The 26,585-nt window shown below is 48.7% G+C and overlaps 1 protein-coding gene and 1 long non-coding RNA gene across 5 annotated transcripts in view; one reads left to right on the top strand and one right to left on the bottom strand.

The window, feature by feature from the left end:
- LOC116183509 (uncharacterized) overlaps positions 1 to 1,137 on the bottom strand; it is a 52,808-nt gene extending 51,671 nt beyond the window's left edge. The window contains exon 1 of the long non-coding RNA XR_014953538.1: positions 983 to 1,137. This is a non-coding gene — a long non-coding RNA (uncharacterized LOC116183509). The remainder of the gene's footprint in view (positions 1 to 982) is intronic.
- TNFRSF21 (TNF receptor superfamily member 21) overlaps positions 266 to 26,585 on the top strand; it is a 35,080-nt gene continuing 8,760 nt past the window's right edge. The window contains exons 1-4 of one of the 4 annotated variants that reach the window (XM_021529761.3): positions 266 to 424; positions 6,080 to 6,734; positions 8,432 to 8,929; positions 23,466 to 23,731. In XM_021529761.3, coding sequence (XP_021385436.1) covers positions 371 to 424; positions 6,080 to 6,734; positions 8,432 to 8,929; positions 23,466 to 23,731 — 1,473 coding nt within the window. In that variant the 5' untranslated portion in view covers positions 266 to 370. Of the gene's footprint in view, positions 425 to 749; positions 991 to 1,285; positions 1,420 to 4,151; positions 4,296 to 6,079; positions 6,735 to 8,431; positions 8,930 to 23,465; positions 23,732 to 26,585 lie in introns of those variants that run through there. The other 3 variants (XM_085574438.1, XM_021529762.4, XM_021529763.4) reach the window with 3 other exon arrangements.

Raw genomic sequence — 26,585 nt, 5'->3', positions numbered from 1 at the left:
GCTCGCGGGGCCGCGCCCGGGCCCGGGCGGGGCGCGCGCCCGCGGCGGGGGCCGCGCGCGGGAGCGCGCCGGGCGCGCGGGCGGGTGACGCCAGCGCCGGCCCCGCCCCGGCCCCGCGCGCCGCCCCCACGCGCGCGCCGCCCCCGCGGCAGAGCGCGCGCGGCGGCCCCGCAGCAGGGCAGGGCAGGGCAGGTGGGAGCGCGGCTGGGCCCCCGCCCCGCCCGGCCCGGCCCGGCCCCGGCCCCGGCCCCGGCCCGGCCCGGCCCGGCCCCCGCCATGGGCGCCCGGCCGCCGCCGGCCCCGCGCCCCGCCGCCTGAGGCAGCGCGGCCGCTCGGGCAGCGCCTCGCCCGCAGCCCCGGCCCCGCCACCATGGGGGCCGCCGCGGCGAGCCGGAGCTCCGCCGGGTTCGCCGGCATCCTCGCGGTGAGTGCGCGGAGCGCGGGGATCCGTCCGTGCCCGCGCGGCGTCCGCGTGGCCGCGGCGTGGGTGGGGATGTGCTGCAGTGCGGGGCTGCCCGCCCGCGCCTCCTGCCCCGCCTGGGGCAGCCGGGCAGGACGGGAGGGTGCTCGGGTGTCCTGCGGACCCCGCTCCGCCTGCCGGCGGCTGTGCGGGGCTCCGCTGCGCCCTCCCCGGGGCTGCTGCCCGCTCCGGCCTCGGGTCCCGGCAGGGGACGCCGGCTAGGTGCGATATTCCCTGCGATATCCATCCTCTCCATCCCTGCTAGCGCAGGCGGCGGCATCCCCCAGCCGGGCTGTGCCGCACGGCCGCAGCTGAGCGGATCCCCTCTCTGCTCTCTGCGCTGCGCCGGGAGCTCGGCGCTGGAGAGGGATCCATCCATCCGTCCATCCCTCCCTCCCTCCCTCCGCAGCTGCTGTTCTTGCCACCCTTTGGACAGGCAGTAAAACTCCCCGCTAGGAATGGCAGGCAGCTCCCCTGACTTATCGCGGAAGTGTTTTCCGGCAGCTTTATCTCCCCTTTTACCTTCCCAGGTAGGGCACTTCCCAATCGGCGCTCTAGGGCTGCATCCCGTCTCTTTGGGGAGAGACAGTAATTCGGTGTGTCAGGCAGACGCCGCAGCTGCTGCGGCTGGGTTGTGTAACCCAGGGGAGCACTTGCTCTTGAACTCAAGGTGGATCTGAGCAAGCTGGCGCTGGCTCGACAGGAATCCGAGTAAACAACAAATAATCTGAAGCTGGAAGGGCATTAGCCAGGAAACAGACTCGTTGCTCTGGAGGCGAAGGGGAACTTGGCGCAGTGGCGGACCAGACGGGGTCCGTGCTTGGTGCTGGCTGGGCGCTCCCGAGCACTGGATTCCCGCTGGGAAAAGCGAGCCGGGAGAAGCCAGTGCTGCTGCACGTCTGGAAGATGAGATGCTGATGGGGACTTTGAGATATGCAGCTCCAGCTGGGATCCTGGAGGTCAGTTGGGAACGGTGGGTATAGAGGGAAGAGATGGAAAAAAAGAGTGATATAAAGGTGTGGGGAAATACAGCAACAATTTTGGGGCATGAAGCAAGACTCTCAGCAAATACACATGTATGTTACTTGTGTGAGTGTGTTCTCACTCCTGTGTATGCGTGTGATTATACAAGCAAGCAAGGCAAAATTGCTATTTGCTTGTGAGCTGGCAGGATCCTCTTTGGCATTTCATCCAATGCCTTCAACATTTTGGGCATCTCCTTTTGGTCACACAAGGAGTTCATGTGTTTCCAGCCCAGAGGAAGTATGTTCAAAGGGATAGCTTGTGGGTCTTCTAGTACAGCAATCCCAAATTTGGCTGGCTGCTGGGTTTTGGAGCAGTAGCAGCTTGGCAGCAGTTGTGTGGGGCTGGTGTTGGCTGTGATTTCATTTGCTTGGTGGATTTTTTGGACCCCACTGACTTCTGCAAAGTAGTTTCCACCATCTCCCCCACTACTCTTGCCTGGAAAACCAGAACGACATCACCTTACTTCAGCTTGGGGCTTTTGGAAAGATGGTGGATTTCATTTGTTTGGAGCAAAGCCGTGTCTGGCAGGGATGCTCCCGAGCTCTGGTCCGTGCTGGCTGCGGGGTTGGGTGCTGGGTTTTCCTTCATGGGGTCCAGATGTTGTGGTGCTGCTGTTCTGGCTCACTTCACTCCCTGTGTTTCGCTCTTGAGATGGAGTAAAGGAACTGCTGAGCAGTGAGTCCCAGACTCTCATTTCACAAACCCCAAACCAGCTGAAATAGCTGGTCATGTTGCAAGAAGCAGAAATTTGCCTTACTTTTCAGTACTCTCCTCACAGGCAACTTTTTTTGGACTAAGTAATTTGATACTTTTTACAGTGATCAGGCCAGGACGTTTGCTCCTTCAGTCTGCCAAGTTACCGTAAAACTTCCAGACCAATTTATTTGTCTTTCTGGTGTTTTTATGTGTTTATTTCTTTTACTTTAATGTTGCAAACACTTTCCCAGTAGTGTCGACAAAGGGTGCAGCTGACCTCTGGGAAGGGCGGCAGGCAGTGCAGCTCATCCCAAACCTGTGCCAAGGCAATGCCACAGAGCCAGCTGCCATTTCTACCAAATTCTGCTGGTTTTGCTTGAAAACCATTCCCAGAGTATCAGTTTTAGCATTGTTGGTCCCTGCTCACTTGCAGGTCTCTGCTCCTGCTCTTCTTTACCAAGATCAAGTGCCCTGTGTTTATCTGTGGTTCGTGTTTTGGGTTGTTTTAATTTTTTTTAATTTTTACCTTTGTTTTTGATTTATTTCTGTGTCCCCACAAGTCCGGCAGCAGGGCAGCACTGTACACAACCTGAGGTTATGACAATCTCAGTGTTGCAGCATTTTAGGACACAAATTCCAGGACAGCAAGTTGATTCACCAGCTTTCTGCTGGTGTTTTGACTCACTGTGCAGGTTTGAGTCCCTGAAGGAGATGCTGTATTCATGGAATCACAAATGGCTTTGGGTTGGAAGGGACTTTAAAGATCATTTAGTCCCAAAACCCCTGCCATGGGCAGGTATGCCAACCACTGGACCGGGTTTCTCGGGTGTTTAGGGCTGCATCCTCTGCACATGCCAGAGCAGTTTGTGCTCCCACCTGCCCTAAGAGCTGTCTCCTGTGCAGATTGCCCGTCAGGTCTCCTTGCAGCACAGTTATTGCAAAAGGGTGATGGGAGCACAGCACAGAGGCACCTTCTGAGATGGAGTCATCAAGCTGGGTGGTGCTGAGGTGGGTCGTGCCCACACCAGCTGTGGGGAGCCACTGCCTCAAGGGTTTTGTTTGCAGCTGAATGTGGAGGTCCCCTTGTCTGAGTGTTTCCTGGTGTGAGGAGGCCAGAATGATGGTGTTCCTCAGGCTGATCACATTTCCACACACCATAAAGTCTTCATGTGCTGAAACAGGTGAAGGTGGCTGGGAGGTGCCTTTGCCCAGGTGGTACAGGGTGTTGGTCCTGAGTTGGGGATGCTCTTCTGGCTTGTAGCCACTCTGTCCTGCTTGACCCTTTTGGAAAGGGACCCCATCCCATTAAAAGCCCTTCTTTGTTCCTGTATGGGGCATGGAGAGCATCGCTGAAACCAAGTCTGCTCTTTAGTGTTGTCTTGCACCCATTGTGGTTTTTTCTGTGTTTTTTTTTGTTACCCTCTACACTTCCTTTGGTAGCAGAGTAATGAAATGGAGTGCAGTGGCTCAGCAGAGCTCACTTCATTACTTTACTTGCTTTTTCCACTGGAACTGGGAGTGTCAGCCAGAAGGGTCCAGGTCTGTGTGCTGCTGGGCAGCCCTGAGGGTGAGAGACAAACCAGGAGACACTCCTTTTTGCTGAAGATGTCCTCCTCTCCTGGCCTTTGCTTTCAGAGATCTGGGTGCTGCAAAACCTGAGCAGTTGGATTATTTTAGAGAGCAGAAATGCCAGTCTGAATAAATAGCAGATGCTCAATGCTGCTTAGCCATCCCCCACTGGAACTTGCTGTTCTCCCTTGGAAATGCATGTGCAGCTGAAGATCTTGAGATGTTCAAAAATACCAACACTGCTTTTCTTGAGATAGGGTTTTAAAAAAACCTCAAAAAAGCCAACTCAAACCTAGTGCTATTACAGGCTTTGGTTGCCCGGGTGAGGGATGGGAAGATGCTGGAATGGGGAGAACAGGAGGGAACCCATGGCACATGCTTGTAGCAGGGCTGTCCACGGGTTTCCCAAGTCTAGCTTGATGCAGGGCGAGAAATCAGGATCTGAGACAGCAGCACACAGCTCACTCTTGGTGAGGCAGAAGAGCCACTGCCTGTCCTGTCTCTCCCGTCACCCTGTCCTGCTCGGCGCTGGCACGGGAGCAGGGTGAGTAACACAGGTGACCCCTCCTGTCACCTTAAGAGCCAGTTTGCTAATTCAGGAATTCGTCATGGAGATTACAGGGGAGGGTGGCAGGTTTTCTTAGAGCCAGCTAAGCACTTAGTTAAATCATGTCTTAGGGGAGGGGAAAAGTAAAATGCATCCTGTAAGCCTTTGCTGCCTGCCAGGGCAGTCCCGCTTTTTAATTTGACGTGCTGTAATTAGTCTAGCCACTGCAGGATCCTCGTCAGCTCCTGCGGGCTTGCCTGCTTCTGCCTGCTCTGTAATTGCTGCTTCAGGGGCAGAAAACTAAATTAAAAAAAAAAAAATTAAGTGTTTTGTACAAATCCCAAGCTGTAAATTATTTAGCAGGTGAAACAGAAATGTGCTGTGTGTTTCCAGGAAGCGACAGACTGCACCAAAAATGATGCGGCGCAGCTTGCGGCTCTGCTGCTATGTGCCTTCTGCAGAGTCATGTTGTTGGGAACCTTTTCTATTTTTTTTTTTTTTCCTTCTGAATATATTCTTGTTGGCTGATAGCCCAGAATAGGTAGCAGAGCAAGAGGCGATGGATTGTATAACACAGCCAAGTGATTTATGTGCTTGGTTCTGCAGCTGAGCAGCATTAGGATCTTTGGTCTTTTTACCTTCAGTGTAGAAAATGTTTGAAAATTCAAGATAACAGTGACTTGTTCCCTCTGTCCCTCCAAACTTAGCCTGTGGCTGTTTGGAAACGTGTTTCCTATTGCTTTGCATGCTGTGTGAGGTTGTGTTCGCCTTTCTTTTGATATGCCTTTTGTTCTTGCTGACTTATCTCTGCTGTTATAAATGACATTAAATCCATGGACCAGAGGTCTTCTGGAGGAAGCAGGGATACTTCTTGATAGATGGAGGTTCTCTTTGGGGTGGAGAAGCATCATTGCAAAGGAATTAAGGGAATACAGCTTTGGGATTGGAGGTCAGTAGACAGAGATGGATTTATAGCAAAGCCCAGTTGCTTCCAGTTCAGTGTCTAAAAGCTGGTGTCCTTTTACCTGTGTCTGATGCAATGAGAAGCTGAGTTACACAGAGTTCCTTGAAGAGCGTAAAAATAGCACCAGGTTTTTTCTCCTGTTGCTAATGCAGCTTGTTCAGAGTGGGTTCAGATGTGGTTGGAGGCTCAAAGCAGAACATCCCTTGTGGTCTTGCCAAACCCAACACTTGCACCAGGTCATAAAAAATCGTGGAAAGGCAGAGGAACTGAGAAATAGCCCAGAAACAGACGCTAGCCTGGATTTCATCCTGGTTTGTCTTACTCAGAAAGGTAACTATTTGAACAAGTGCAGATTAACAAATAGGGAAGGAAAGTTTTACAGGTCAGAGCTGCCATCTGCATGTGTTTTTTGTCTTGTCAGTGAGCTCCTGCCTCGTGCTGCAGCCTCTCAGCCTTGAAATGCAAAGCTGGTCTGAATTCTCCTGGGGTGGCCAGGTAGCACGTACTGCTGAAACACAATTAGCAGTATTTACCACCCTGGCAGGGTTGCAGTGTAAATGATGCTTAGTTTCACCGAGAAGTGTGGTGTCAAGTTTAAGCAATTATAATCGTAGCTGGGGATGTGTCTGGAGAGCGTGCTGCCACCTACACCGGTTCCGTTCCACTCCAGCCTCGCTGAGGTCCCTCCTGTGGCCATAATAACTTGTCTGTGGTCCCACAGCTCTGGGACATCCCATGTGATCCTACAGGGGGTCGTTGATAGAGAGGGCTCCATTTGCATGCAGTTGTTGGCTGACACCTCCTGTTTGTTTTCCAGCTGCTCATGCTCCTTGGCACCGCTGATGGTCAGTCGAAGCTGACCTCTGAGCAGAATGCCATCAGCCTCTCCCCTGGCAAGTACCGCCACCTTGACCGTGCCACCAACGAAGAGCTGACCTGTGACAAATGTCCTGCAGGAACCTACGTGTCTAAGCACTGTACGAAAAGTACCTTAAGAGAGTGCAGCCCTTGTCCAGATGGGACCTTTACCAAGCATGAGAACGGCATAGAGCGGTGCCACCCCTGTAGGAACCCATGTGAACTGCCAATGATTGAGAAAACTCGTTGTACTGCCTTGACCGACCGCGAGTGCACTTGCCTGTCTGGTACGTTTCAGACAAACGACACCTGCGTCCCTTACACGGTGTGCCCGGTCGGCTGGGGCGTCCGCAAGAAAGGAACCGAGACCGAAGACGTCAGGTGCAAGCCGTGCCCTCGTGGTACCTTTTCTGATGTGCCTTCTAGTGTGATGAAGTGCAAACCCTACACTGACTGCTTTGCGAAAAACATGGTGGTCATCAAGCCAGGGACGAAGGAGAGTGACAATGTCTGCGGCTCTCCGGCGTCCCTTCCGAACACGGCTTTGACTTCATTGGGCACCGAAGTGGGTGAGCAGCCCTATGAAGTTCCACCAACCGCTGATCTTCCCAAAGGTAATGTCCACCCCTGAAACATAAGTGTGGTTTTGACTGAGGAATTGTGATCCTGCCTTGATCAGGGCTGGTTGTTAGGCTGTTAAAAATCAACCTGGTTTAAAGCCCATGTGGTGCTTCTGCTTCATGGCATTGGGTTGCCCTCACTTGTATTAAACAATGTTTAATAACGTTTTCACTGAGACTGCAGTCCTGATTGAACTTCTGGCTGTCCTGCTGTTTGGGTCGAAAGGACACGGCTTTGCCCAGCCTCTTTTTCTGTCTCTGTGATGTGCTGGCACAAGACTGTGCAGTTGTGGTGAACCTGGTCTGGGATGCAGCAGGAAAACCCCTGCAGTCTCCCTGCAGCAAGGAGATTCCTCCTCTGATGGATTCACTGCTTTTGTGCCTGTGCTCTCCTTGCTCCATTTCACTCTGTACTGTGTCACAGTATTGGTTGAATGGGAACCATTGCTGAAACAGTCCTGCAGGAGCCTGGGCTGTCCTGTAACTTCTTTTTCCTACAGTCTTGTAAGATTAATATGTGTAATTCCTCTTTCTCTTGCTTAATTGGAAGTGGCTCATCCTCACAGCCTTTATGGTGATGCCTTAGCTGTGGCTAGTTTCAGAAGTGCTGCAGGACTCCACTTAGGGTGGTATTCTGCACTCCCTGGAGAGCAGCTTCCCTACAGTGTCTCAAATTAGGCATTTTAATTTAAAAATGCAACTTTTGATGAGCTCAGCAGCTGAGTTAGTAAATATAATAGCAGAGAAGTGTTGACAGTGGTAGGCTTCCAGCACTTCACCTTTGTTAGGTCTCAAAGCTTGCCCTGACGTTGGTGTATCATTGGGAGTGTACAGGAGGGTGTTTCCTGAACTTTGAAATCAGCTGTTGACAGTTATGTAAAAGTTGAAGCATTTTCCCTGTTTGTGTCCTGATTAGGGTGCTTTGGGTAACCAAACTGGAGGCAAAACCATGTACAGACAAATACACCCACTCTCTGTCTCAGCTGGGATGAGACACAATCTGCAAAAGATGACTTTCTAAAATAATCTGTAATTTTTGCCACTGCAGCCTTTTTTCCTATTCTCACCAGGCTTTGGCTCGCATTTTACATCTGGCTGGGACCTGAGAGGTGTTGGTTGATAAGGAGGCTCAATAAAGGTGGAAGGTAGCTCTTAAGGGGAAGTTTGATTGCTTCAGAGACCTATTGCTAGTTGATTTATCTGCAGTTGCTTGCAGAGCTGATAAAAAAGAGATTTTGCTTCCTTAACAAACCCAGTGGAGAGACACTAAGCCTACAAATTGTCATGTTTTTTTGTACTTTTAATCCAAATATGAAATTCCACAAATGACCTAAAATTAATGTTCATAAACCTAAAAAGAAAAACCAACTCATTCAAAGTTGTTGGTTTTCTGAGAAATGCTGAATGTGGGACAAACCCAGGCTGACAACATGCCTTTAGTAACTAATTTTTTGTATTAAGCTGCCTCTAGCCTTAACCAGCACAGGTCAGTTTTACCTTGAAGCTCCCTCTGTAACCATACCCATCTGTTCCCAGCGGCAAACCTCAACTTCACCTCTACTCTTTCTCGCTGCCTGGCGTTGGGTTTCTGTCTGCTGGCCAAGCCGATGCTCAGGCAGGTCTTAGCCCGTGATGTGATGCCATATCGCATCTCCAGGGCCGTGGCACTCACCTCTCCTCTCCTCCCACAGGTCTGAACTCTTCAGTTCCCGATTTTGTCCCCTCTCCAGCGCCGCGCGCGTCCAGCAGCATGGTGGAGCGGGCACGGTACTACAACGAAACCTCAGCCAACGAGACGGACAGCATCGGCGGGACCCTCACGGGCTCCGGCACCGCCGGCCAGGCCCAGAGCTACCGGCACAAGCAGAGCAGCCCAGCACTGGAGAAGCAGCCATCCCTGGAGATGATGGGGGGTGAGAAGCCCAGCGTCCCATACAGGCCGCCCCGGCGAGGCTCGCAGAACGTCCACCAGCACTTCGACATCAACGAGCACTTGCCGTGGATGATCGTCCTGTTCCTGCTGCTGGTCCTGGTGGTGATCGTGGTCTGCAGTGTCAGAAAGAGCTCACGGACTCTGAAGAAGGGACCCCGGCAAGATCCCAGTGCCATTGTGGAAAAAGCTATTATGAAAAAGTCCACCACCCCCACACAGAACAGAGAGAAGTGGATCTATTACTGCAACGGGCACGGTGAGCAGTAGTGACCATGTGGGGTCCTCCCCACTCCAACCCAGGGCTGTGGAGGAGCCAACCCGACAGACAGGGACCTGTGGCTTTCCTCATTTGGTGGGTCTTGTAGTGGGAACAAAGCCCTCACAAAACATGGTTCCTCAGATGTTTCTTCATCCTTGGTTTCTCCTCCTTCCAATTCCCTGCTCCTGAAAGAAGAATTAATGGAGGGGGTGATACCTGCTTGCTCTAGCTTTTATTCTTCTCACCCAGCTTCTTCCCTTCTTCCATTGGTAGAATGATTTTGAATGAAGGCACCTTTCCCCCCCCCCGTTTTCTTCCCTTCCTGCTTTTCTTCTGTTTCATATGGTCCTTATTTTCTCCGTGACTCAGGCATGGATCTGGCTGTCTTTCGTGTTGTCCTTTATCCCCTCATCCCTGTCTGTTTCTGGAAGGCTGAGTCATTCCCCACCTCTTGGCACTGCCTCAGTTTCAGTTCTTAGCCCTAAATCCCAAGTGCTGGCTTGTGTCCCAAGCCCTCTGCCCACACTGGAGGCAGAAAGGTTATCCTTAAAGGCTGAGTTGTGGATGTGTACAGCTCCTGTTGTCAGGTCTGCCTGGACTCTCTTTTTGGTAGTGTTTTCTGCTCATTTAGTGGATTATTTGCTGTCAACTTTCTGATGAGACTTTAAAGATGACATGTTGTAATCTTCAAGTTGAAATTTGTAAAACTCAGTGACAAACTAATGGTGTTATGACCATGAGCACCAAGCAGCCATGATCTCCCTAGTCAGATGCACAGTTCTTCCTCTGCAAAGATCCCGTGGCAATTTTGACCTTCCCTTTTATCTTGTGCAGACATTGCTCAACCTTAAACATCCGTTCACAGTTAACCTTTAGAAAAGCACATTTAACAAGGGGGGGGGGTGGCAAACAAAGAATGGATTGAACAAAGATTGGAAGGTTTAAGAGAGATCAGTCCTTGATGAAAGTCATCCTTGAGTGCTCAAGTACAAAGCAAAGAAGGTTTTGAATAGGGCGTCTTCTGTCATGTACTTTCTTCACCTTCCTGCTGATTAATAGACCTACGCTTTGTTTGCCTTCATTAATTCATTTATGCAACCAGTAAGATCTTGTTGGAATTGGTTTTCTGCTTTCTCTTGTGTTTGTGTTGCTTATCAGTTTCCTTTTAATTCTTTTGTGTTCTTGGGCTGCGCTTAAACTTTTTTCTGTTTCTGATAACTTTTCCCGTAACTTTTGCACTCCATTGTCCTTAAAATCTGTGGCACCCAAAGCATGGTCCATGAGACTGTGATAAGTGATCTGCAATGGAGTTATAGAAACTTACTAGACATCCTTGCTTATGGGCACTGCCAGGAATACATGGGTTTAAGTTTAACCATGATTCATAGGTCAGAAACGAGTGGTTGTTGCTAACTTGCAGTAACCCTTTTCCCCGAGATTTAATTACCAATTGGTTGAATTTCTGATGCTTTCCTGTTTCTTGAAGCACCTCAGAGCAGAGCAGTTTGTACTGGACAAGGAATGCTCAACTGCAGGTACCAGACCATGCTGCTTTGAGTAGGTGCAGCTCTAAATTCTATCCTGGTGTTTCAGACCATGCCTAAGGGCCTGTGCTGCAGCTGATCCTTCTGGAAGCCACCTCAGAGCTGCCTTTGTGGGCACTGCTGTGACCCCAGTGCTGGGGTCACTTAATCATGATTCAAGTTAAAGAAACCATGCAGGTAAGAGAAGGTTCATGTGGAGATGGATGGCCTGTTTTAACCCATAACCTCACCTCCCAGATCTTGTCATCTTTTGGGGGACAGCTTCATTCATGGTCATCCTGTGCTTCCCAGGGTGAGTTATTCCAGCCTTCTCTGTCACATTAACAGCTGCATAAATTTTGCAAGATCCTTGCTAAATTTTCCCTTTGTCTTGGGAAATAAGCCGGGTGTCACAGCAAAACTACACCTAGGTGATAAACCAACTTGGTGTGATTGAACCTCTTCAGTCGGGAGGTGAATTGCGCCCTTACTCCCAGCCATTCCTGTAGCAGTCACGCAGGTTCCCTCTTGGCATGGGTGGCTTCGTGACTTCTTCCTGCCACCAAATGTCCTCACATGAACTTTGTGCAATAAAGGCAGGCAAACAGGCACAAAACAATTAATGCTTTGTCTTGCTTTTAGTACAAACCAAATCATGTTGCACTAGCTGGAAGGGCCTTGCTCATTAGCTTTTACTTGGTGGTGCTTCTCTGTCGTGTCAGATATGGAAATTATTCTCCTCTGCAGTGGAGCATAAATCCGTCTCTGCCTTTCCTGTTGAAATGTCTGGCTCTTAAGACTGTTTACTTGAAAGGAGAGGTGTAGCGCTGTAAAGGAATTGACCTTTTATTTAATAACTGGCTGTACAGCTGAGATGTTCTGCAGAGCTGCCGCGTCATGGCTTAGCTTTCTGCTGCTCCAGCAGTGTTTGTTCCCAAATCGTGCTTCATCCTGTAGCAGCATTTCAGACAGGGGTGAGTTAAGCAAGGAACAAACTTCAGGTTGCTGCAGAGGGGGAATCTTTCCCCTTCTGTGCTGCTGTGTGGATCCCTTCATGGTAGGCTACCAGAGCAAAGACTCCTGAGATGTGAGGACCACAGCTGCTCCCCAGGTTCAGGTGCCAGCCTGGTCTGTGGTTGCACAAGGGGTGTAGAGGGCAATGGGGTGTACACGATCTTTGTGGCTGGGGGTGAAGCCCCTGGGCTGGGTGCTGGCAGTACATCTGTATGACCTCCATCCAGAGGTTGGCTGGCACACCAGCAAGGGTCTGGGGTGTGTTTATTGCCTGTTTACATAGCTCTTGCAAACGGTCTGCCCCCATTTGTTCCTAGTTTACCATCTCCTCCCTCCTAATCCTTTCAGTAAACAGCTTTAACCTTTGAAAGGAAAGTCCGGGTCTGACGTAGGCACAGGAGCCTCTCCTCAGAGGAGTTGTCCTTGGCTCCTGCCCTCACACTGGCAATCCCCTGATCCTCCCATGGCACCAGGAGGGCATCCAAGGCTTTGCCCATTTGGGGGATTTTATTGATTTCTACAAGGTGTGGGTGCTGGGTGAAGTGTGGTCAGGGTGGCACTAGCACTGTTCAGTGCTGGAGCATAGTCATGGCACTGTGGTTGGACTCCTTATTAAAAGAGGAGGGGTTTAGGGTGGAAGCAGGGGCTAAAACTTCCCCAGTTCCTGAAGGGACCTGAATTGTTTAAATAATTGAGATAGGTCTGTGATCCTGATCAGCATTTGTTGTCAGGAGGAGGTTCACTTGTCCTCATCTCCCCATGAGCTGGTATCTGTGCCCTGTCCTCTCTCTGGTCATAATACATGCCTTAAATAACAGTTCAAACATAAAAATAGAAGTAGCTTGGGAGGCTGGTGTTAGAACTAGACCTGTGTCTTCAGTCGTGGATATGTTCCAGCCAAGGCAGCAAATGCCAGTGCTTCTCACTGGATCAAATGATTCAGAAGTCTGGGAAGAATTTACAGTGACTAACGGCCTGAGTTAGTAGCCAGCTCACCTCCACATCTGTCCTTGTGTCCATCTCACAACAGGGGCTATCCAGAGAGAGATTGGGAAGGTAGAACAGTGTAACTGTGGTTGGAGAAGCTGCACCTCTTGCTGCCCCAGCTGGCTCTTACTTTGCAGCTCTGCAGATAGGAATGCAGCAGTTGACAGCTTGTCAGAGTTTTCCTCAGAAATTATCCTCATGGTGCCCAGTGGTGCCTGAGTGACGTGGGTACAGGGCTGATAGGGCTCTGTGGTTTAACCTTGTACGTATGACTTCTTTTGTTTAGAAGATCAAGAATAGTCTACACACTAGGCTTATGCCTTTATTTTACCAAATACCCATTTCCTTTCTTCAGACATTTCCAGAGGTGAGAAAATGGGATTTCAGGAGCCATTCAATAAACACTGAGAATTGGAGCTTGTCTCTCAAATGCCTTGGAAATGCCAGATTTGCCATCATACCAAACATGCCATTTGCTAAACATGAAGATGACATTGAATTATTTTTGCAGAAATTGCTGATACTGATGCCTTTGGCTTTCATCCATTTAGCAGCAGAGGATGAAAGACAAAGACTTCAAAATGTTAGGGTAAAACCTGTGTGTAGAAGCAGCTGTCTGAAATGATATGCCAGGAGGCAAGAAAAGAGTTTGGTGATTTTTTTTTGTTTTTTGGAGTTGAAAGACTGAAGAATAGATCTTGGCAGTGCTGGCCTGGCATGAGATGCCACTTCCCTTTTATTTTTCTTCAAGTCTTGTAATTGCCCATTATTGCAGTGGGTGGTAAGAGCAAAGCCAGGAAGCCTCTGGTTAAATAATGAGAGAAATTAACTGTTCTGCAAAAGCTGTTTGCAGCTGGGGTTGAGCTGAGGCTTTACTGCATGTAGAAGAGCATGTGCTTAAAATGGCTCAAAATCAAAGTGGGAAGTTGAGATGTGATGCTGGAGAAGTGGGGAATGTTGGGATTTGGGGGTCTTGGTTTGTCAGCATCAGCACGTTGAGGGCCAGGATCTTCTTGGTTGGTGATGTGTAGAGAGTAGTCCGTGGCTTGTGTGCTGGCTGCTGAGGGACCAGGGCTGGGCTTGAGCTTGGTCTGCTCCCAAGGAAGTCCCTGAGGGTGTTGAAGGGGGACCACATCTTGTACCTTTGGAGAGCCTGGTGCTGCAGCTCCAAGGCATTCCCACCTGAATATAACCAGTGGGGGTGTGGGGATGGCAGGGTCATTGCAGGCTGGCTCTCAAATGGAATCAGGTACTCATCTATGGTTAGTTGGAAGATGCTTATCGAAGTAAAATTACATGATTCTTTGCAAGAGACAGCACATTAAGGTTATGTGTGAGCTTTTTAAGTCAGTCTTTAGTTCTAGAGATCCATTACCTAATGAAGCAATGCATGGAAACAGTCCAGCTGAGAATGTTATTCCTCAGACCTATTTAACTGCTACTCTGTATAAGGAAACTGCTGCAGACTTGGCACTCACAGGTCTACAGGGTAACACTAAATGCTACTTTAGGACCCCTCCTTAGTGCTTGTGTGGGTAAATGAGATGAGAGCCACTTAGTGTAGTGGTTTTGTTTGGTAGAGGTAGTTCTCCCTGTGATCAGCTCCTGAACAGGTCTCAGCAGGTGGCCAGAGGATCACACTGGGGGCTGGTAAGGATGGAGGAGCTGCTGTGGAAACAGCTGGGCAAACAAACAATCCTTTCAAGGAACTAAAGCTTTACCAGCCTCAAACTGCGGTGGGCTCGAGGTTTTGTGCCCAGGCCCACAGGTAGGGCAGAGATGCCCAGAGCATCTCTGAAGGGCAGGTGTGCCCATTGCTGCTGACATAACTCAGTAACCGCGGCTACGCCTGGAGAGGAGCAGCCCTGGGCTTGTGTGCAAAGCCTAATACAGCTCTGGCAGGCAGTGCATGAGATGAGGGATTGATGTCTGTCCACCTGCCAAAACAGAGAGGTGGAAGGTGTTGTGTTTGTTTTTGTTTTCCAAAGCAGCCTCTTCTCTGGCATCTGCAGCTTGATGATGTGCAGATGATTGCTGGTCCCCTGATGACAGCCTGTCCACCTCCGCAGAGAGACACCCAGGCAGAAGGGGAGCTGGTTAAATTGGAAGAGACAGGAATGTGCTGGGCACCACAAAGAGTATGGATGCTCCCTCACTGCAGCTTATTCTGCTGCATTTCATGCTGTATTTGCTCCCACACGGGCACAGTACTCTGCTTTGGGTGGGATGGAGCAACTCTTTATCTGCAGCACAAACCTCTGCCATGGGAGTGTTGGGGTGGCATCTGACAAGTTCAGAACACCATCTTCCTTCAACCACCCAATATAAAACATTGCTCAGGTTTGCCCAAAAATCATTTTGTCCTTTTGGGAAGCTATGTGATTTCCAAAGGGTGTATGCAAGAGCTGACCAGGGCTTCGTGATAAAAGGGAGCCTTGGAAAGTGCAAACGTGGGAGGCTGCTGTTCTGCTTAGAGAGGAAGAAACCTAATCATGTACAGGTTTTATCATCTCCTGTTCCTCAGCATTATTGCATTAGCACCAAACACTGGTGCTTGATCACTTTTAATGTGTGTTGCTACGTGAGCAATCTATCTGCAGCATACACAGGGCTGTGAGGAGCTCCTCTTGGAAGCTGGAACATTTGCTCCCAAATCTGCTTCATAAAAGAAAACCCAAATTATCCAGTGGTCAAAATTCCTGGGTGGCCCTTGTATTAATTTAATGAGGGATTGGGATTTGTGCCTACCCATTAAGGTGTAGGGCCGAGTGTGGGAGGCAGGGCAGCTCTGCAGGAGAGGATTGTCCTTGTAGAAAACCACTCTGAGCCTGGGGTGTTTTTGCCAAAAACCCGACACCGGTTTCAGTGCCGGGAGGGCTGTGATTTCTCACATCAGTGAGGCTCTCACACATCACTCTTCAAATAACAAGGTTGTTTTTTTTTGTTGTTGTTTTTTCCTCACTCTCCAAGACTGGGAGGAAAAAAAAATGCAAGAGGTGAATTTAATCCTTGGGTTGGCATCTGTGGGTGTCTGGATATTTATATGGCTCTGGCTGTGGCAGTGTGTGTGCTCAGGGTTACCAGCTGTCCCGAGGGTTATAATGAAGATTAACTCTGCAAAAGCCGTTTAAAATTTAATAATTACATAAAATACTTATGCTGGCCATTCTCATGCAAACTAAAGCAAGAGCAAATCTACTCAGCAGGTCACTGGTATAGCAGCATTCTGTGGTGGTGGGCAGGAGTTCAGGAGGCTTGGACCAAGGGGCTGTTACAGAGATAACTTCCACAAAATGTATGGGAAAAGAGCTCTTGTCTCATGATGATTTTCAAGTTCCCAGGTCATAAACATTTTCATAACTACATGTGGCTGATCACAGACCTTTCTTCATTGTCCAGTTTGGTTATTTTCCAGAAAACCTGTGGGAAGTGATTGTTAGAAGTCCCTTTCTGCCTTGCAAGATTTTCAGTTTTGTCTTTAAAAAAAACGCAGCAAACTCCAAACGTATATTTTCGTGGTTTGTTGTCCAAACAGCTCTTGCTAAGGATATGAATCACTGCGTCCTGGGAGGGTCTGATAGCAGCACTGTCCTCCATGGTTGGGAAAACTATTCTATCACTAACTAATCTTCATGAGTGTGAACTTTCCAACTGTCTGACAAAAAAAATAGAGATCATCAAGTTTCTACCCCCCTGCTGTGGGCAGGGATGCCACCCACTAGACCAGATTGCCTCAGAGCCTGTCCAGCCTGGCCTTGAACACTTCCAGGGGTGAGGCAGCCACAGCCTCTCTGAGCTGCCTGTTCCAGAGCTTCACCACCCTCACAGGGAAGAATTTCTTCCTTATGTCCAATCTAACCTGCCCTCTCTCAGTTTTAGGCCATTCATTCTTTCCCCCTTGTCCTGTCACTACATGCCCATGTTCAAGGTCCCTCTCCAGATGTCTTGTGACCCCTTCAGGTATTGGCAGACTGCAGTAAGGTCACCCTGGAGCCTTTTCTTCTCTAGCCTGAACAAACTCTTCTTACAAGAGGTGCTTCAGCCACTTGAACATTTCTGTAGCCTTCTCTGGACCTGATTTAGCAGGCCCACATCATTTTTATGTTGGGGACCCCAGAACTGGACACAGCACACCTGCACCTCCAAGTCCTTGGCAGGGCTGCTCTGAGCCCCTTCATCCTCCTGCCTATGCCAATACTGGTGATTGTCCTGACCCAGGTGGAGGACCTGGTACATCTTCAAACTTCCTCATTTAGGACTTGAAGTATATTTTGAGTGGCAGGGGGAGGAATTGAGTTTCCAATAGCTTCCCCTTTTTGGCAGTGGTCAGTGGAATTTTTGCATTTTGGAAAGGTATTTGTGTTGTGCACTTGGGATTTCCAAGTTCTGGTTTGGTTGAGCTGTGGTATCTTGTCAGCTGCAGTGTGGATGTGCTGCATCCTGGCTCTCTTGTGTAGGCTCTCAGTTGTGCTCAGACATAAAAATAGGCTGCTGTGGCTGTGTTTCACATGAGTCAGGAGGATATTTGAAGGAGGGAGGTGGGCTGAGCTCAGGAGAAGAGCTGGCTTTGCAGTGATTTGGAGCTTATATCTGGGTGTAGGGGAGGGTTGGGCTGCATCACTGTGGTTTTTCTGTCTGTCTTGCTTGTGCCCTTGGGCTGTGCTCTCTGTCTGTAATGCTTCATCCAGCCTGCCTGTCACAATCAGGATTTGTCACAGCATGTGGTGCACAGATTAATACTGCCCATCTCTGGAATACCTCTGTATGTAGGTGGTAGAAGCTCCAGGTGCTCCAGCTCAGATTGGCACTGGGATGGTGGAGATCAGTTCCCCCAAGTGTCATGGGTGAACTGATGGACCTTTGTCCCTGGTGATGAAGGGCTGGAGCATGGAGTTTCCTGAAATCCAGCCTTTCATTAAACTGTCTCTGGAACCCTGGGCTGCTGAGCTGCTCATTCCATGGGACTGTGTATGCCACAAACTTTCCTTCCCAGCTGTATAAGGCACCTATAAAACTTGAACTGATGTGTTAATCCTTTTCTATGCACTTTGTCCCTTTGTTACTAGTGGGGTGAAAGGACAGGTGGCTTGGAGGGGCTCTGAGCATGAGGTTTCCCCTTAAAGGTGGTATTTTCTTGAGGAGCACTCTGGTGAATAAAGTTGTTTGACTTGAGCTCTGAGAATCAAAACAATGACATTGTGAGAGGGTGGAGAGAGGAAGGAGCCTCAGTAGCTCTGTGGCTGTGGTTTGTCTTCCCTGCATCTGCTGCTGGGTGTGGGGTGGCTCTTCCTCTGCTCTCAAGTTTGCTTGAAGATGTGAAAAAATAATGGCAGAGAAGAGAAATGGTGCCTTGCAGGTGCTATAGGTGAGCGTGCCAGCACTGCTGGTCACAGCCCCACACCACACTGGCTCCTTGCCCTGCTTGAGGCCAAATGATGCTGAGGAACTGGGTCCATGTCCAACCTGCAAATAGCATGGCTGGGGAGACCAGTGAGGCTTGTCCAGAACAAACCATTAAAGCTTGGCCGAGTCCCAAGTGCATGTTTGATGACCACCTTGGTGACGTGGAGGGACTGATGGCTCTGTCTACATCAAACTGTTCTACAGTGAGGTGGGGCACTTCTGATGGAGCAGGAAGTGGATGGGAAAAATCTTGAACCAGATTCAAAACAAGCAAGTGGAAGTCATTGAATAAACTGGAATCATGTTCTGGGGAAGATGAGACAGAGGTGAGCAGTGGCCAGAGAAGGGCAGTGGAGCAGGTGTAATGGGCTGGAGCACAGGTCTGAGGAGAAGCAGCTGAGGGAGATGGGGGTGTTTAGCCTGGAGAAAAGGAGGCTCAGGGGGACCTTATCACTCTGTACAGGAGGCTATAGAGAAGTGGAGGCCCTGCTTCTCCAGGGGGGTCCTCCCTTCAGCTCAGCCTCTTTGTAGATGAGCTGAAGGGAGGACCTTTCTGGAGAGGCAGGATTTATGTTTTCTTGTGCCACTCTGGAGGCATTTGTCCATTCCCAGGCTTGTCTCCATTTATCCCAGTTTGCTCTGGCTGTAGATGTGCCTGGTTGTGCCTGTGTTCCCATGTGTGTACATACTCCCTTTGGCTTCCCACTGGCCTGTGCACAACATCTTGGCCTTGTCCTGGTTTAAAGGTGTGGTTATCACCACCTTAAAATATTAGGGGGATACATGGTATAGGCCAGCACAGCATTTAGAGACTTTCAGTGTTAAGAATGACAACTGAAATGCCACCTGCTCAGGTGCCTAAGACATGCATGGATGTCCTGGATCCTTCAAATCTATCCTTCCTTGACCATGGAAAATACATCCCGAAAACACAACTCAGCCAGATGCAGCTGTGGGTGTTCCTCTTTAATTCTGTTGTCTGAGGCATGAGAACAGCTGGGTGATCAGTGGTGATGGTTCCTGACATGGAAGAGGGGTGGAGCTGTCTCCCACTTTAGCAGCAGGATGGTGGCAGCTCTTCCAGGCTGTTCCTGTGGCCTATGGTAAAAAACAAGGATGACTCAGGCTGTGGAGAGCTTGAAGCAGCTTTAGCATAGCACATAGCACCAACGTGGCTGTGACCAGCCTCACATGGAAAGCATGAAATGGTGGGTTAAAGCACCATCTCTGCTGAGCTTGGCCATTTTACTTGGATTGCTGTGCTCTGGAGGTCTTTGAGCACCATCTCCAGCCCTGGTGTGCAGATGGGCATGGTGGGAGAAGGTCCACATGGCTCAGGAAGAAGGACAAGATCCAGGACCTGTGGTGGAGCTGGGATTTTTGCTCCAGTTTGTAGAACTACTGGAAATATGGAAGTATTAGGATGATAAGCTTATTATAAGAATTTTATTTTAGTGTGAGCAGTAATACTTGGCAGCGTGCATCTGTAGCCTGTCATGTAATGGTTTTAATCTTATTTTTTGAGAGCAGAGGGAGCAATGCTTTTCTTACTGACTGGAGCCAAATCTGCACTCTTGTCTGTGTCTCTTCATGTCTCTCTGGGTTTTGTTTGCACAATATTGTAGTGGATGTAGTGAACATATGGGGCTTAAATTCATTTAATAGTTGCAAGAAAATGAGTTTAATGTTCTTATAGTATTAAGGTAGACATTTCCAAATTCATTTTTAATGGAACATTTGTTCTCCAAAGATTATTACGCACCATTAAGTCCTCGGCTGCCTGGTGTGTTCTTGTGCCCAGGGATGTTATAGCCAAGGGACATAAACATGTTTATGGGCCTAATTTATTGAACGGTGAGATTAAATATACTGAACTTGAAAATGTCAGTAGAAGCATAAGCGCTTTGTCATAAATCCTGAGCGAGAACATTTGGACATAAATGTCGTGCTGCCGCATAAAACCGGTGCAAATCAAGTTGTGAGCAGCTGAAGACTTCTCTCACCAGTACAGCAGTCGTAAACACTGGCATTTGTCAGCATTAAATAAGTCCACGGGAGCAGGTAGTATATGGGTTTTTCCTTTTCTGGATTGGCTAGATGATCCACATGGGGATCATAAACCAGCAAATTATGTTTTAATGCTTCTATGTGTTTGATGTGCATGGGAGTGGGTGTGGGCAAAGCTCCCACCCAGCAGTAACTCATTGTCTCACTGCAGGGCAGCAGTGGAAGGGAGACCTGGTGCTGCTCACTAGATGTGTGTGTGTACATGAAAAAATGGGCAGCACTGTCTCTCTCTCTCTCTCTGTGTACATATATATATATATCAACCTAGCAAAAAATAATTACTGAATATGAGAGTAAAAAAGCTCTGCAAGATTTATACAGTGAGATTACAACTTAAATACTCTCTCTATATATACCTATATATATATATATATATATATATCTGTATCTCAGTGCATAAGTCATTATCTATATACCTATATATGGATATATAATAGGCAGTACCACACATGATTATCCCTCTTTGCATTGCTGTCATTACCTTGGTGCATAAGCCTTGCAGAGCTTTTTCTGTCCTTGTATTCATGGATTTTTACTTTTTTTATCCCCTGGATTCAGTGATAAAATCAAGCAGTGCTGCATAAATCAGGCATTTTGCTGGTTTTATGCAAAAAGCAGTCGTATTTTCTGTTCTAAAGAACCTGACTCCAAACCTCAGTTGTCTTTTGGGCTTCTTATCAACCCAGGTATATCATATCAGAAGGCACAAGGGCTTGGCTGCCAGTGTGGTCTGAACTTTCTGTTCTTCGGCACTGCCAGCCTGGATGCAAAGTCATGGAGGGAGAGGAATTTGGCATTTGCCTGGAAGCACATGGCTCAGTCCCTTGAACTGAGGGCCACTGGGTCTTCATCTGAGTAATGGGAAGCATTGACAAAACCAGGCTTAATTCCTGCTGCTCTGTTGTGATGCAATGTGCGCCAGTATCTAATGAGCTAAGTCACATCAGTCACCCCAGAATAAATCCCAATAGCAGGTTCACAGCCTTCTCTCCATAGTTAGAACCAAGCCCTGTGGTTGGCTTGGGTTTTTTGGGTGTGCTGCATCCCCCATGCTGGGCTGGTGGGCCAAGCTTTTCTGGTAGGTGAAGCCCCAGCTCTCACAACTCCATGTGAGATGGTACAAGCACGTGTCTGGTAAAAGCTGGGGAGGGAGGTGTGGTGGTTGTGGTGGGAGGAGGGTGGGGAAGTACCAAATGTGGATTGTGCTTTGGTGTTCTTGATTTAGAACAGGTTTAGCACCGTCTGTGGATGCTCCAAGAACTGTGGGCTCAAGGCTGTGTTATCTAGTTAGGAAGTGAAAACTAAAGTCTATATATAGCAGGTTTGATAAGCTTTCCTTAACTGAGAAGAGGTTTTGTCAAAAATATCTTTGTGGAGCTTTATAGTTTTTTACATACTTCTTTTTATATAAGCATATGTACATATATATGTAAAATACCTATGTTATATATAGAGATATACAGAAGTATGTATAATATATACACAGATATACACAAATACATATAAAAATACATCAGGCTGCATAGATACTTTAGAGATCTGTGTGTATATTTGTACAAACCCAATTTGTATTGGGTTTGTATGGTCAGGTTTTGATACCAGGGGGCTACAGGGGTCAGTCCTGTGAGAAGCTGCCAAAAGCTTCACCCATGTCCAGGGGAACCAATCCCAGCCAGCTCTAGAACAGACCCACCACTGTCCAAGACTGAGCCCATCAGGAATGGTGGGACTGCCTCTGGGACAACAGATTAAAAAGAGGGGCAAAAAAAAAAGAAAAAAGCTGGTAACTTCAGCCAGTAGAGAGAGGAGTGAGAACATGTGAGCAACAGCTCTGCAGACACCAGGGTCAGTGAAGAAGAAGGGGGAGAGAGGCAGCCATGCTGGAGGAGGTTTTCTGGCAGGACCTCTGGAAGGGACCTGCCATGCTGGAGCAAGGGAGGAGTGTGAGGATTCATCCCCATGAGGAGAAAGGAGCAGCAGAGACAATGTGTAGTGGACTGACACATTCACCATTCTCTGCTCACTGCTGAGGAGAGGAGGAAGAGAATTTAGGAGTGAAGTTAAACTGGGAGAAAGGAAGGGATGGGTGGGAAGGGATTTAGGTTTTATTTCCCATTACCCTATTCTGCTTTGATTAGCAAAAAGTAAAACTAATTTCCCCAAGCTGAGTCTGGTTTGCCAGTGACAGTCACTGGTGAGGGATTTCTCTCTGCCTGTATCTCAACCCATGAACCTTTTGTTATATCTTGTTATATTTTCTCAGCTGAGGAAGGCAGGTATAGAACAGCTTTGGTGGGCATCTGGTGTTCAGGCCATATACATATATGTACACACATCTTTATAAAAGATGTAATACATAGAGACATACAAAAGTGGGTACCATATATCCCTGTGTGTATAAACATATGCACATGTAGAAAAAAGGATACCTTTATCAGTGTGTATAGTTTCTATAGATTTATTTTTGTATGTATGTATATATTTGACTGTATCAGAGCTGTGAACTGAAGGTGCAGTGGGAGGTTTTGGTGCAGGTTAAACTCCATTAGAAAGCGTTAAATTTTAGGGCAGCTGGATAAACCCCAGCTATGATATTCTTCTGTAAGCAGCTATTTTTGCTGTTGTGCCTGCAGAGGGAAAGAGAAGTGCTCCCTCTAGCCATGGGGGCACACTGGGAGGAAACAGAAGGTGTGGTTATCTTTCTGGAAAAAGTGAGTTTCTCTTTGCAGCTCACAGATGCTGACCCTTCATGTTGCTGTTTGAAACAAGGTGTTGCTCATTGATAAAACAGGGTTAATTAGTTATTTTGGAGGAGATATGGCTTTATTTGAATCTTTGACTCCTGACCTGTAGTAGACTCAAGGATAAGTTTGCTGTTTGCATTGCTTCCTGACCTACACGGAGAAAACCCTCCCTGGTCTTGAGCCAGGATGTCTCAAGTGCTTTTCTGGGGGAAACTGCCTTTTTGCTGTCTAGTTTCCTACCAGATCCTCCATTCACCCAATGCTCACCTGGCACAGTATCTCCCACCTCATGACTGAGTCATCCCGCCTGTCTGCACTGGAAATGGCTCTGAATGCAATCCTAGCTGCTGTACATGCTTGTTATGGAAATACTCATCTTTATAGAGGTGCTTTGGTGACTCACCTCTTAATCCAGCTCTCTCAAGGCAGTGGCTGCAGTGCAGGTGTGTGGGTGAGCATGTGCTCTTCCACCCTGGTCCTGCAGCCGTGTGGTGGCTGAGTACCCAGGGTCCTCCTGTGCTAAAGAGTGCAGGAGATTTTACAAGTAAATTATTGATTTTAGAGTGTGTTGGGTTAACTGATGGGTCAGTTTACATGCATAGCAGCTGTTCAACATGTTATGGGTGCTGCTTCTCTGCAGCCTGAACTCAGAAAAGGTGTTAAAACAATAATAATGATAATTACAACAAACCTACCCAAGAAAAGCAAAGCGTGGACGTTTGGGGATGAGAGAAGCTTTGCTAGACTGATGTCTGCAGACCCCACTGCCTCACCTGTGGCTTCTCTGCCCCGCAGGCATCGACATCCTCAAGCTGGTGGCAGCCCAGGTGGGGAGCCAGTGGAAGGACATCTACCAGTTCCTGTGCAACGCCAGCGAGCGGGAGGTGGCGGCTTTCTCCAATGGCTACGCGGCCGACCACGAGCGCGCCTACGCCGCCCTGCAGCACTGGACCATCCGCGGGCCCGAGGCCAGCCTGGCCCAGCTCATCAGCGCGCTCCGCCAGCACCGCCGCAACGACGTGGTGGAGAAGATCCGCGGCCTCATGGAGGACACCACGCCGGTAACGCCGGGCTGGGCTTTGGTGCAGGTGTCACCTTGTGAGATGTGGTGGCGTGGGACATGACTGTGGCCTTGAGCTTAGCTCGTGGCCAGGTAGCTCCCTCTCTCCATGGAGCTCCTTGGGGGCTTGTGTTGAAGCTGTGCATTGCTTTTGAGCAAGGCTTTGCCAATGTTTGCTCAAATCCCAAAGTTTTGATGGGCTCTAGAATCCCATGTGCTTTGCATATATCTTTGGAGATCACCAGGAGGTGAGCCCTTGTGCCAGGGACATGGAGGAAAAAGCATCCCCCTTTAAACTTGCTCTCAAATGCTGTGGATTTGTGAGAAGAGCCAAGTACCCTTGAGCACTAAGTGTTGATTCCTCCAAGAAGGTGACTGGTGGCATGGGAGAGGGCATCTTTGCAGTCCTCCAGAGTTGTTGCTCTTCTTTGGCAGTGCTGGCCTTAAACTGTCCTATATTTTGAGAGAATAAATAAATTGCTGCAGAAGATCCTGCAGTAGGTTCTCAGCTGGGTGTAAGTCATCAGGAAGTGCTTCAGTGACCTTTGCAGATTTGTTTTGGCACTGCTACCTTACTTGTTTCAGTTTTTTGGCTCTGATAACTTGATGGTTTGCAAGAAGTGTTTGTAAAGGTGATGAGTGGGGCTTTTTCTGAACATAGAAGCCAATGGGACAACATGGAGATGGAGATGATGGTGTTTAAGGTATGGCTCTTCCCCCTAAACTGGTTGGTGAAACATTTCCCATTGCCTTAGCACTGACCCAGACCCAAAGGGGGAGCAGGTTGCAGACCTCTCTGATGAGGGATTTGGCAAGATGGAACTTTGGTCACAGTAGAGCTTCTGAAACAGAGCATTTGTCAGGGCAGGGCATTCCCAAATTTTACTTTGACCATCACAGACCTCCCCTTATATGAGGGACTGTGATTCCTTCACTGTGTTGCATATCTTAAATTATTTCATTTGATCCCTTCACTGTGTCATATTTTGTTTAGTGTATGAAACACTTTATTCCTTTGTTCCCATTGTATGAAATCAGAAGTTGGGATGTGCTGGCAGGAGCCCTGGGCTTGTGTTTCAGAGAGACCCTGAGTCAGGTGTGTGCCAAACATCCTGCTGAGATCTTGGATAGGGTAGCTTTGCCAGCTGCCTGATCTCTCCTGCTCCTGCTCAGTTGCTGGTTTTTTCCTTTCAGCTCCTGGTAACTAAGCAGCATGTGGCTTTCTCATTGGTGGAAGAAATAAAATTAAAAAACCCAAGACAAGCTATGTTTAGGAAGAGAAGAGAAGCAGAGAAAATTGCCATTTTGCACATATGAGTTAAAGTTTCTAGCATGTGCACTGTCCCTGAAGGACATGTTGTACTCTTGCTCTCCTGGAGCAGGTAGTAACCTGTGTCCTTGTATTTACTGCTCTGACTTTGAACACTGCAACAAAGCTCTGGGCAAGGATGTTGGATAAAACATGGGATTAGTTCCTCAGCAGGGCACGTAATTAACAGACTTGGGCTGTGCAGTGCTGAATGCCCCTGGCTCTTTTGGCCAAGACCATCAGGCTGTGCTTATCTAACAGTACAGATTGCAGGTGGTGACTCCATGAGCAGGGTTTATGGGGTGACCTGTCAGGGTGGAGGACTCCCAGTAATGGAGTAACCACAAGCTGTGCCCATAACTCTGAAAATACAGCAAGCAGATGTTCCAGAGAATGAGCAAACCCAAATCTCAAAGATAGCTGTATGCAAGTCTCCTGGATCTCCCAAAAAGCTTAAAACAGTGTGTTGTCTTTTCTAGTGTCCAGCACACCTGGATCCTGGGGTGGTTCCCCATCAGTTTCACTTGTTTTTCTAGAAATGAATAAAATTGGGTTGCTGATCTATCAAGCAGGTGGGTTGAGTCCACATGAGAAATTTGGCTAATTTCAGCAAAGGAGTTGTTTTTTAACAAATTCACCCAAGCTGTCACATCCTCTTTGCCTATTCACCTGACTGGGCTTTTTCAGATGAGCATCCCTCATGATCAACCGTAGAAGTTGGCCACTGCCCTGCCCTGGAGATCCTGGAGCTGTGTGTGGGTGTCACAGCCTGGCAGCACCCCAGGGTACAAATCCAGCAGGGCAGCACATTGTGTTTCTGTGAGGTGCTGCCTGCTGGAACCTGCCTGACTCCTCTCCCTGAGCTGGCTCCCGTGGTGTCGATGTGGGTGGTGATACAATGGCCCTGCAGGGAACACTAAAGCAGTTTGTGCATGGGAGACCAAATCCCTGGAGAATTGTGCTGGTAGCTAATCATCATCACAGCAGTCCGGGAAGCCAAGAGCTTGGTGCCAGGAGCAGGCATGGAGGTTGATCTTTGGGGTTTTTTTAATCTGCTGGTTGGAAAACCTTTAATTAGAGCTAATTGAGGTTTGGCTCTGGGTGATTTGTCGATCCAAACACAGATAAATGGAGGCAGTTTCTCTCTGCACCACAGCAGTTTGATCCAGAGGAATGGGTCACCCTGTTGGTGGCAAGAGTGGGTGCTGTGATCTCCAGCCCTGCAGAAGGAGTCTTGCAAAAAAAAAAAAAAAAAAACAAAACACAAAACCAACAGAAAAGAATGACAAGACCTTTTGTTGCTGCAGGGGGAGTGAGGACTCTCGTAAGCAATGCAAATGCATGCATCCTCCCTCTGGCTAAGTTGCCCAGAGAGGCTGTAGATGCCCCGCCCCATCCCTGTAAGTGTTCAAGGCTAGGTTGGACAGGGTAACCAGGAGCAACCTGGCTTAGAGGAAGGTGTCCCTGCCCATGGCAGGGTGTTGGAACAAGATGGGCTTTAAGATCCCTTCCAACCCAAACCATTTTGTGAGTCCAGGTAACAGCA

The sequence above is a fragment of the Lonchura striata genome, chromosome 3 (genome assembly GCF_050655825.1).
Source record: "Lonchura striata isolate lonStrDom1 chromosome 3, ASM5065582v1, whole genome shotgun sequence".
Classification (NCBI taxonomy): domain Eukaryota; kingdom Metazoa; phylum Chordata; class Aves; order Passeriformes; family Estrildidae; genus Lonchura; species Lonchura striata.
The sequence above is the reverse complement of the archived record's forward strand: the minus strand, read 5'-3'. Positions and strand labels throughout refer to the sequence as shown.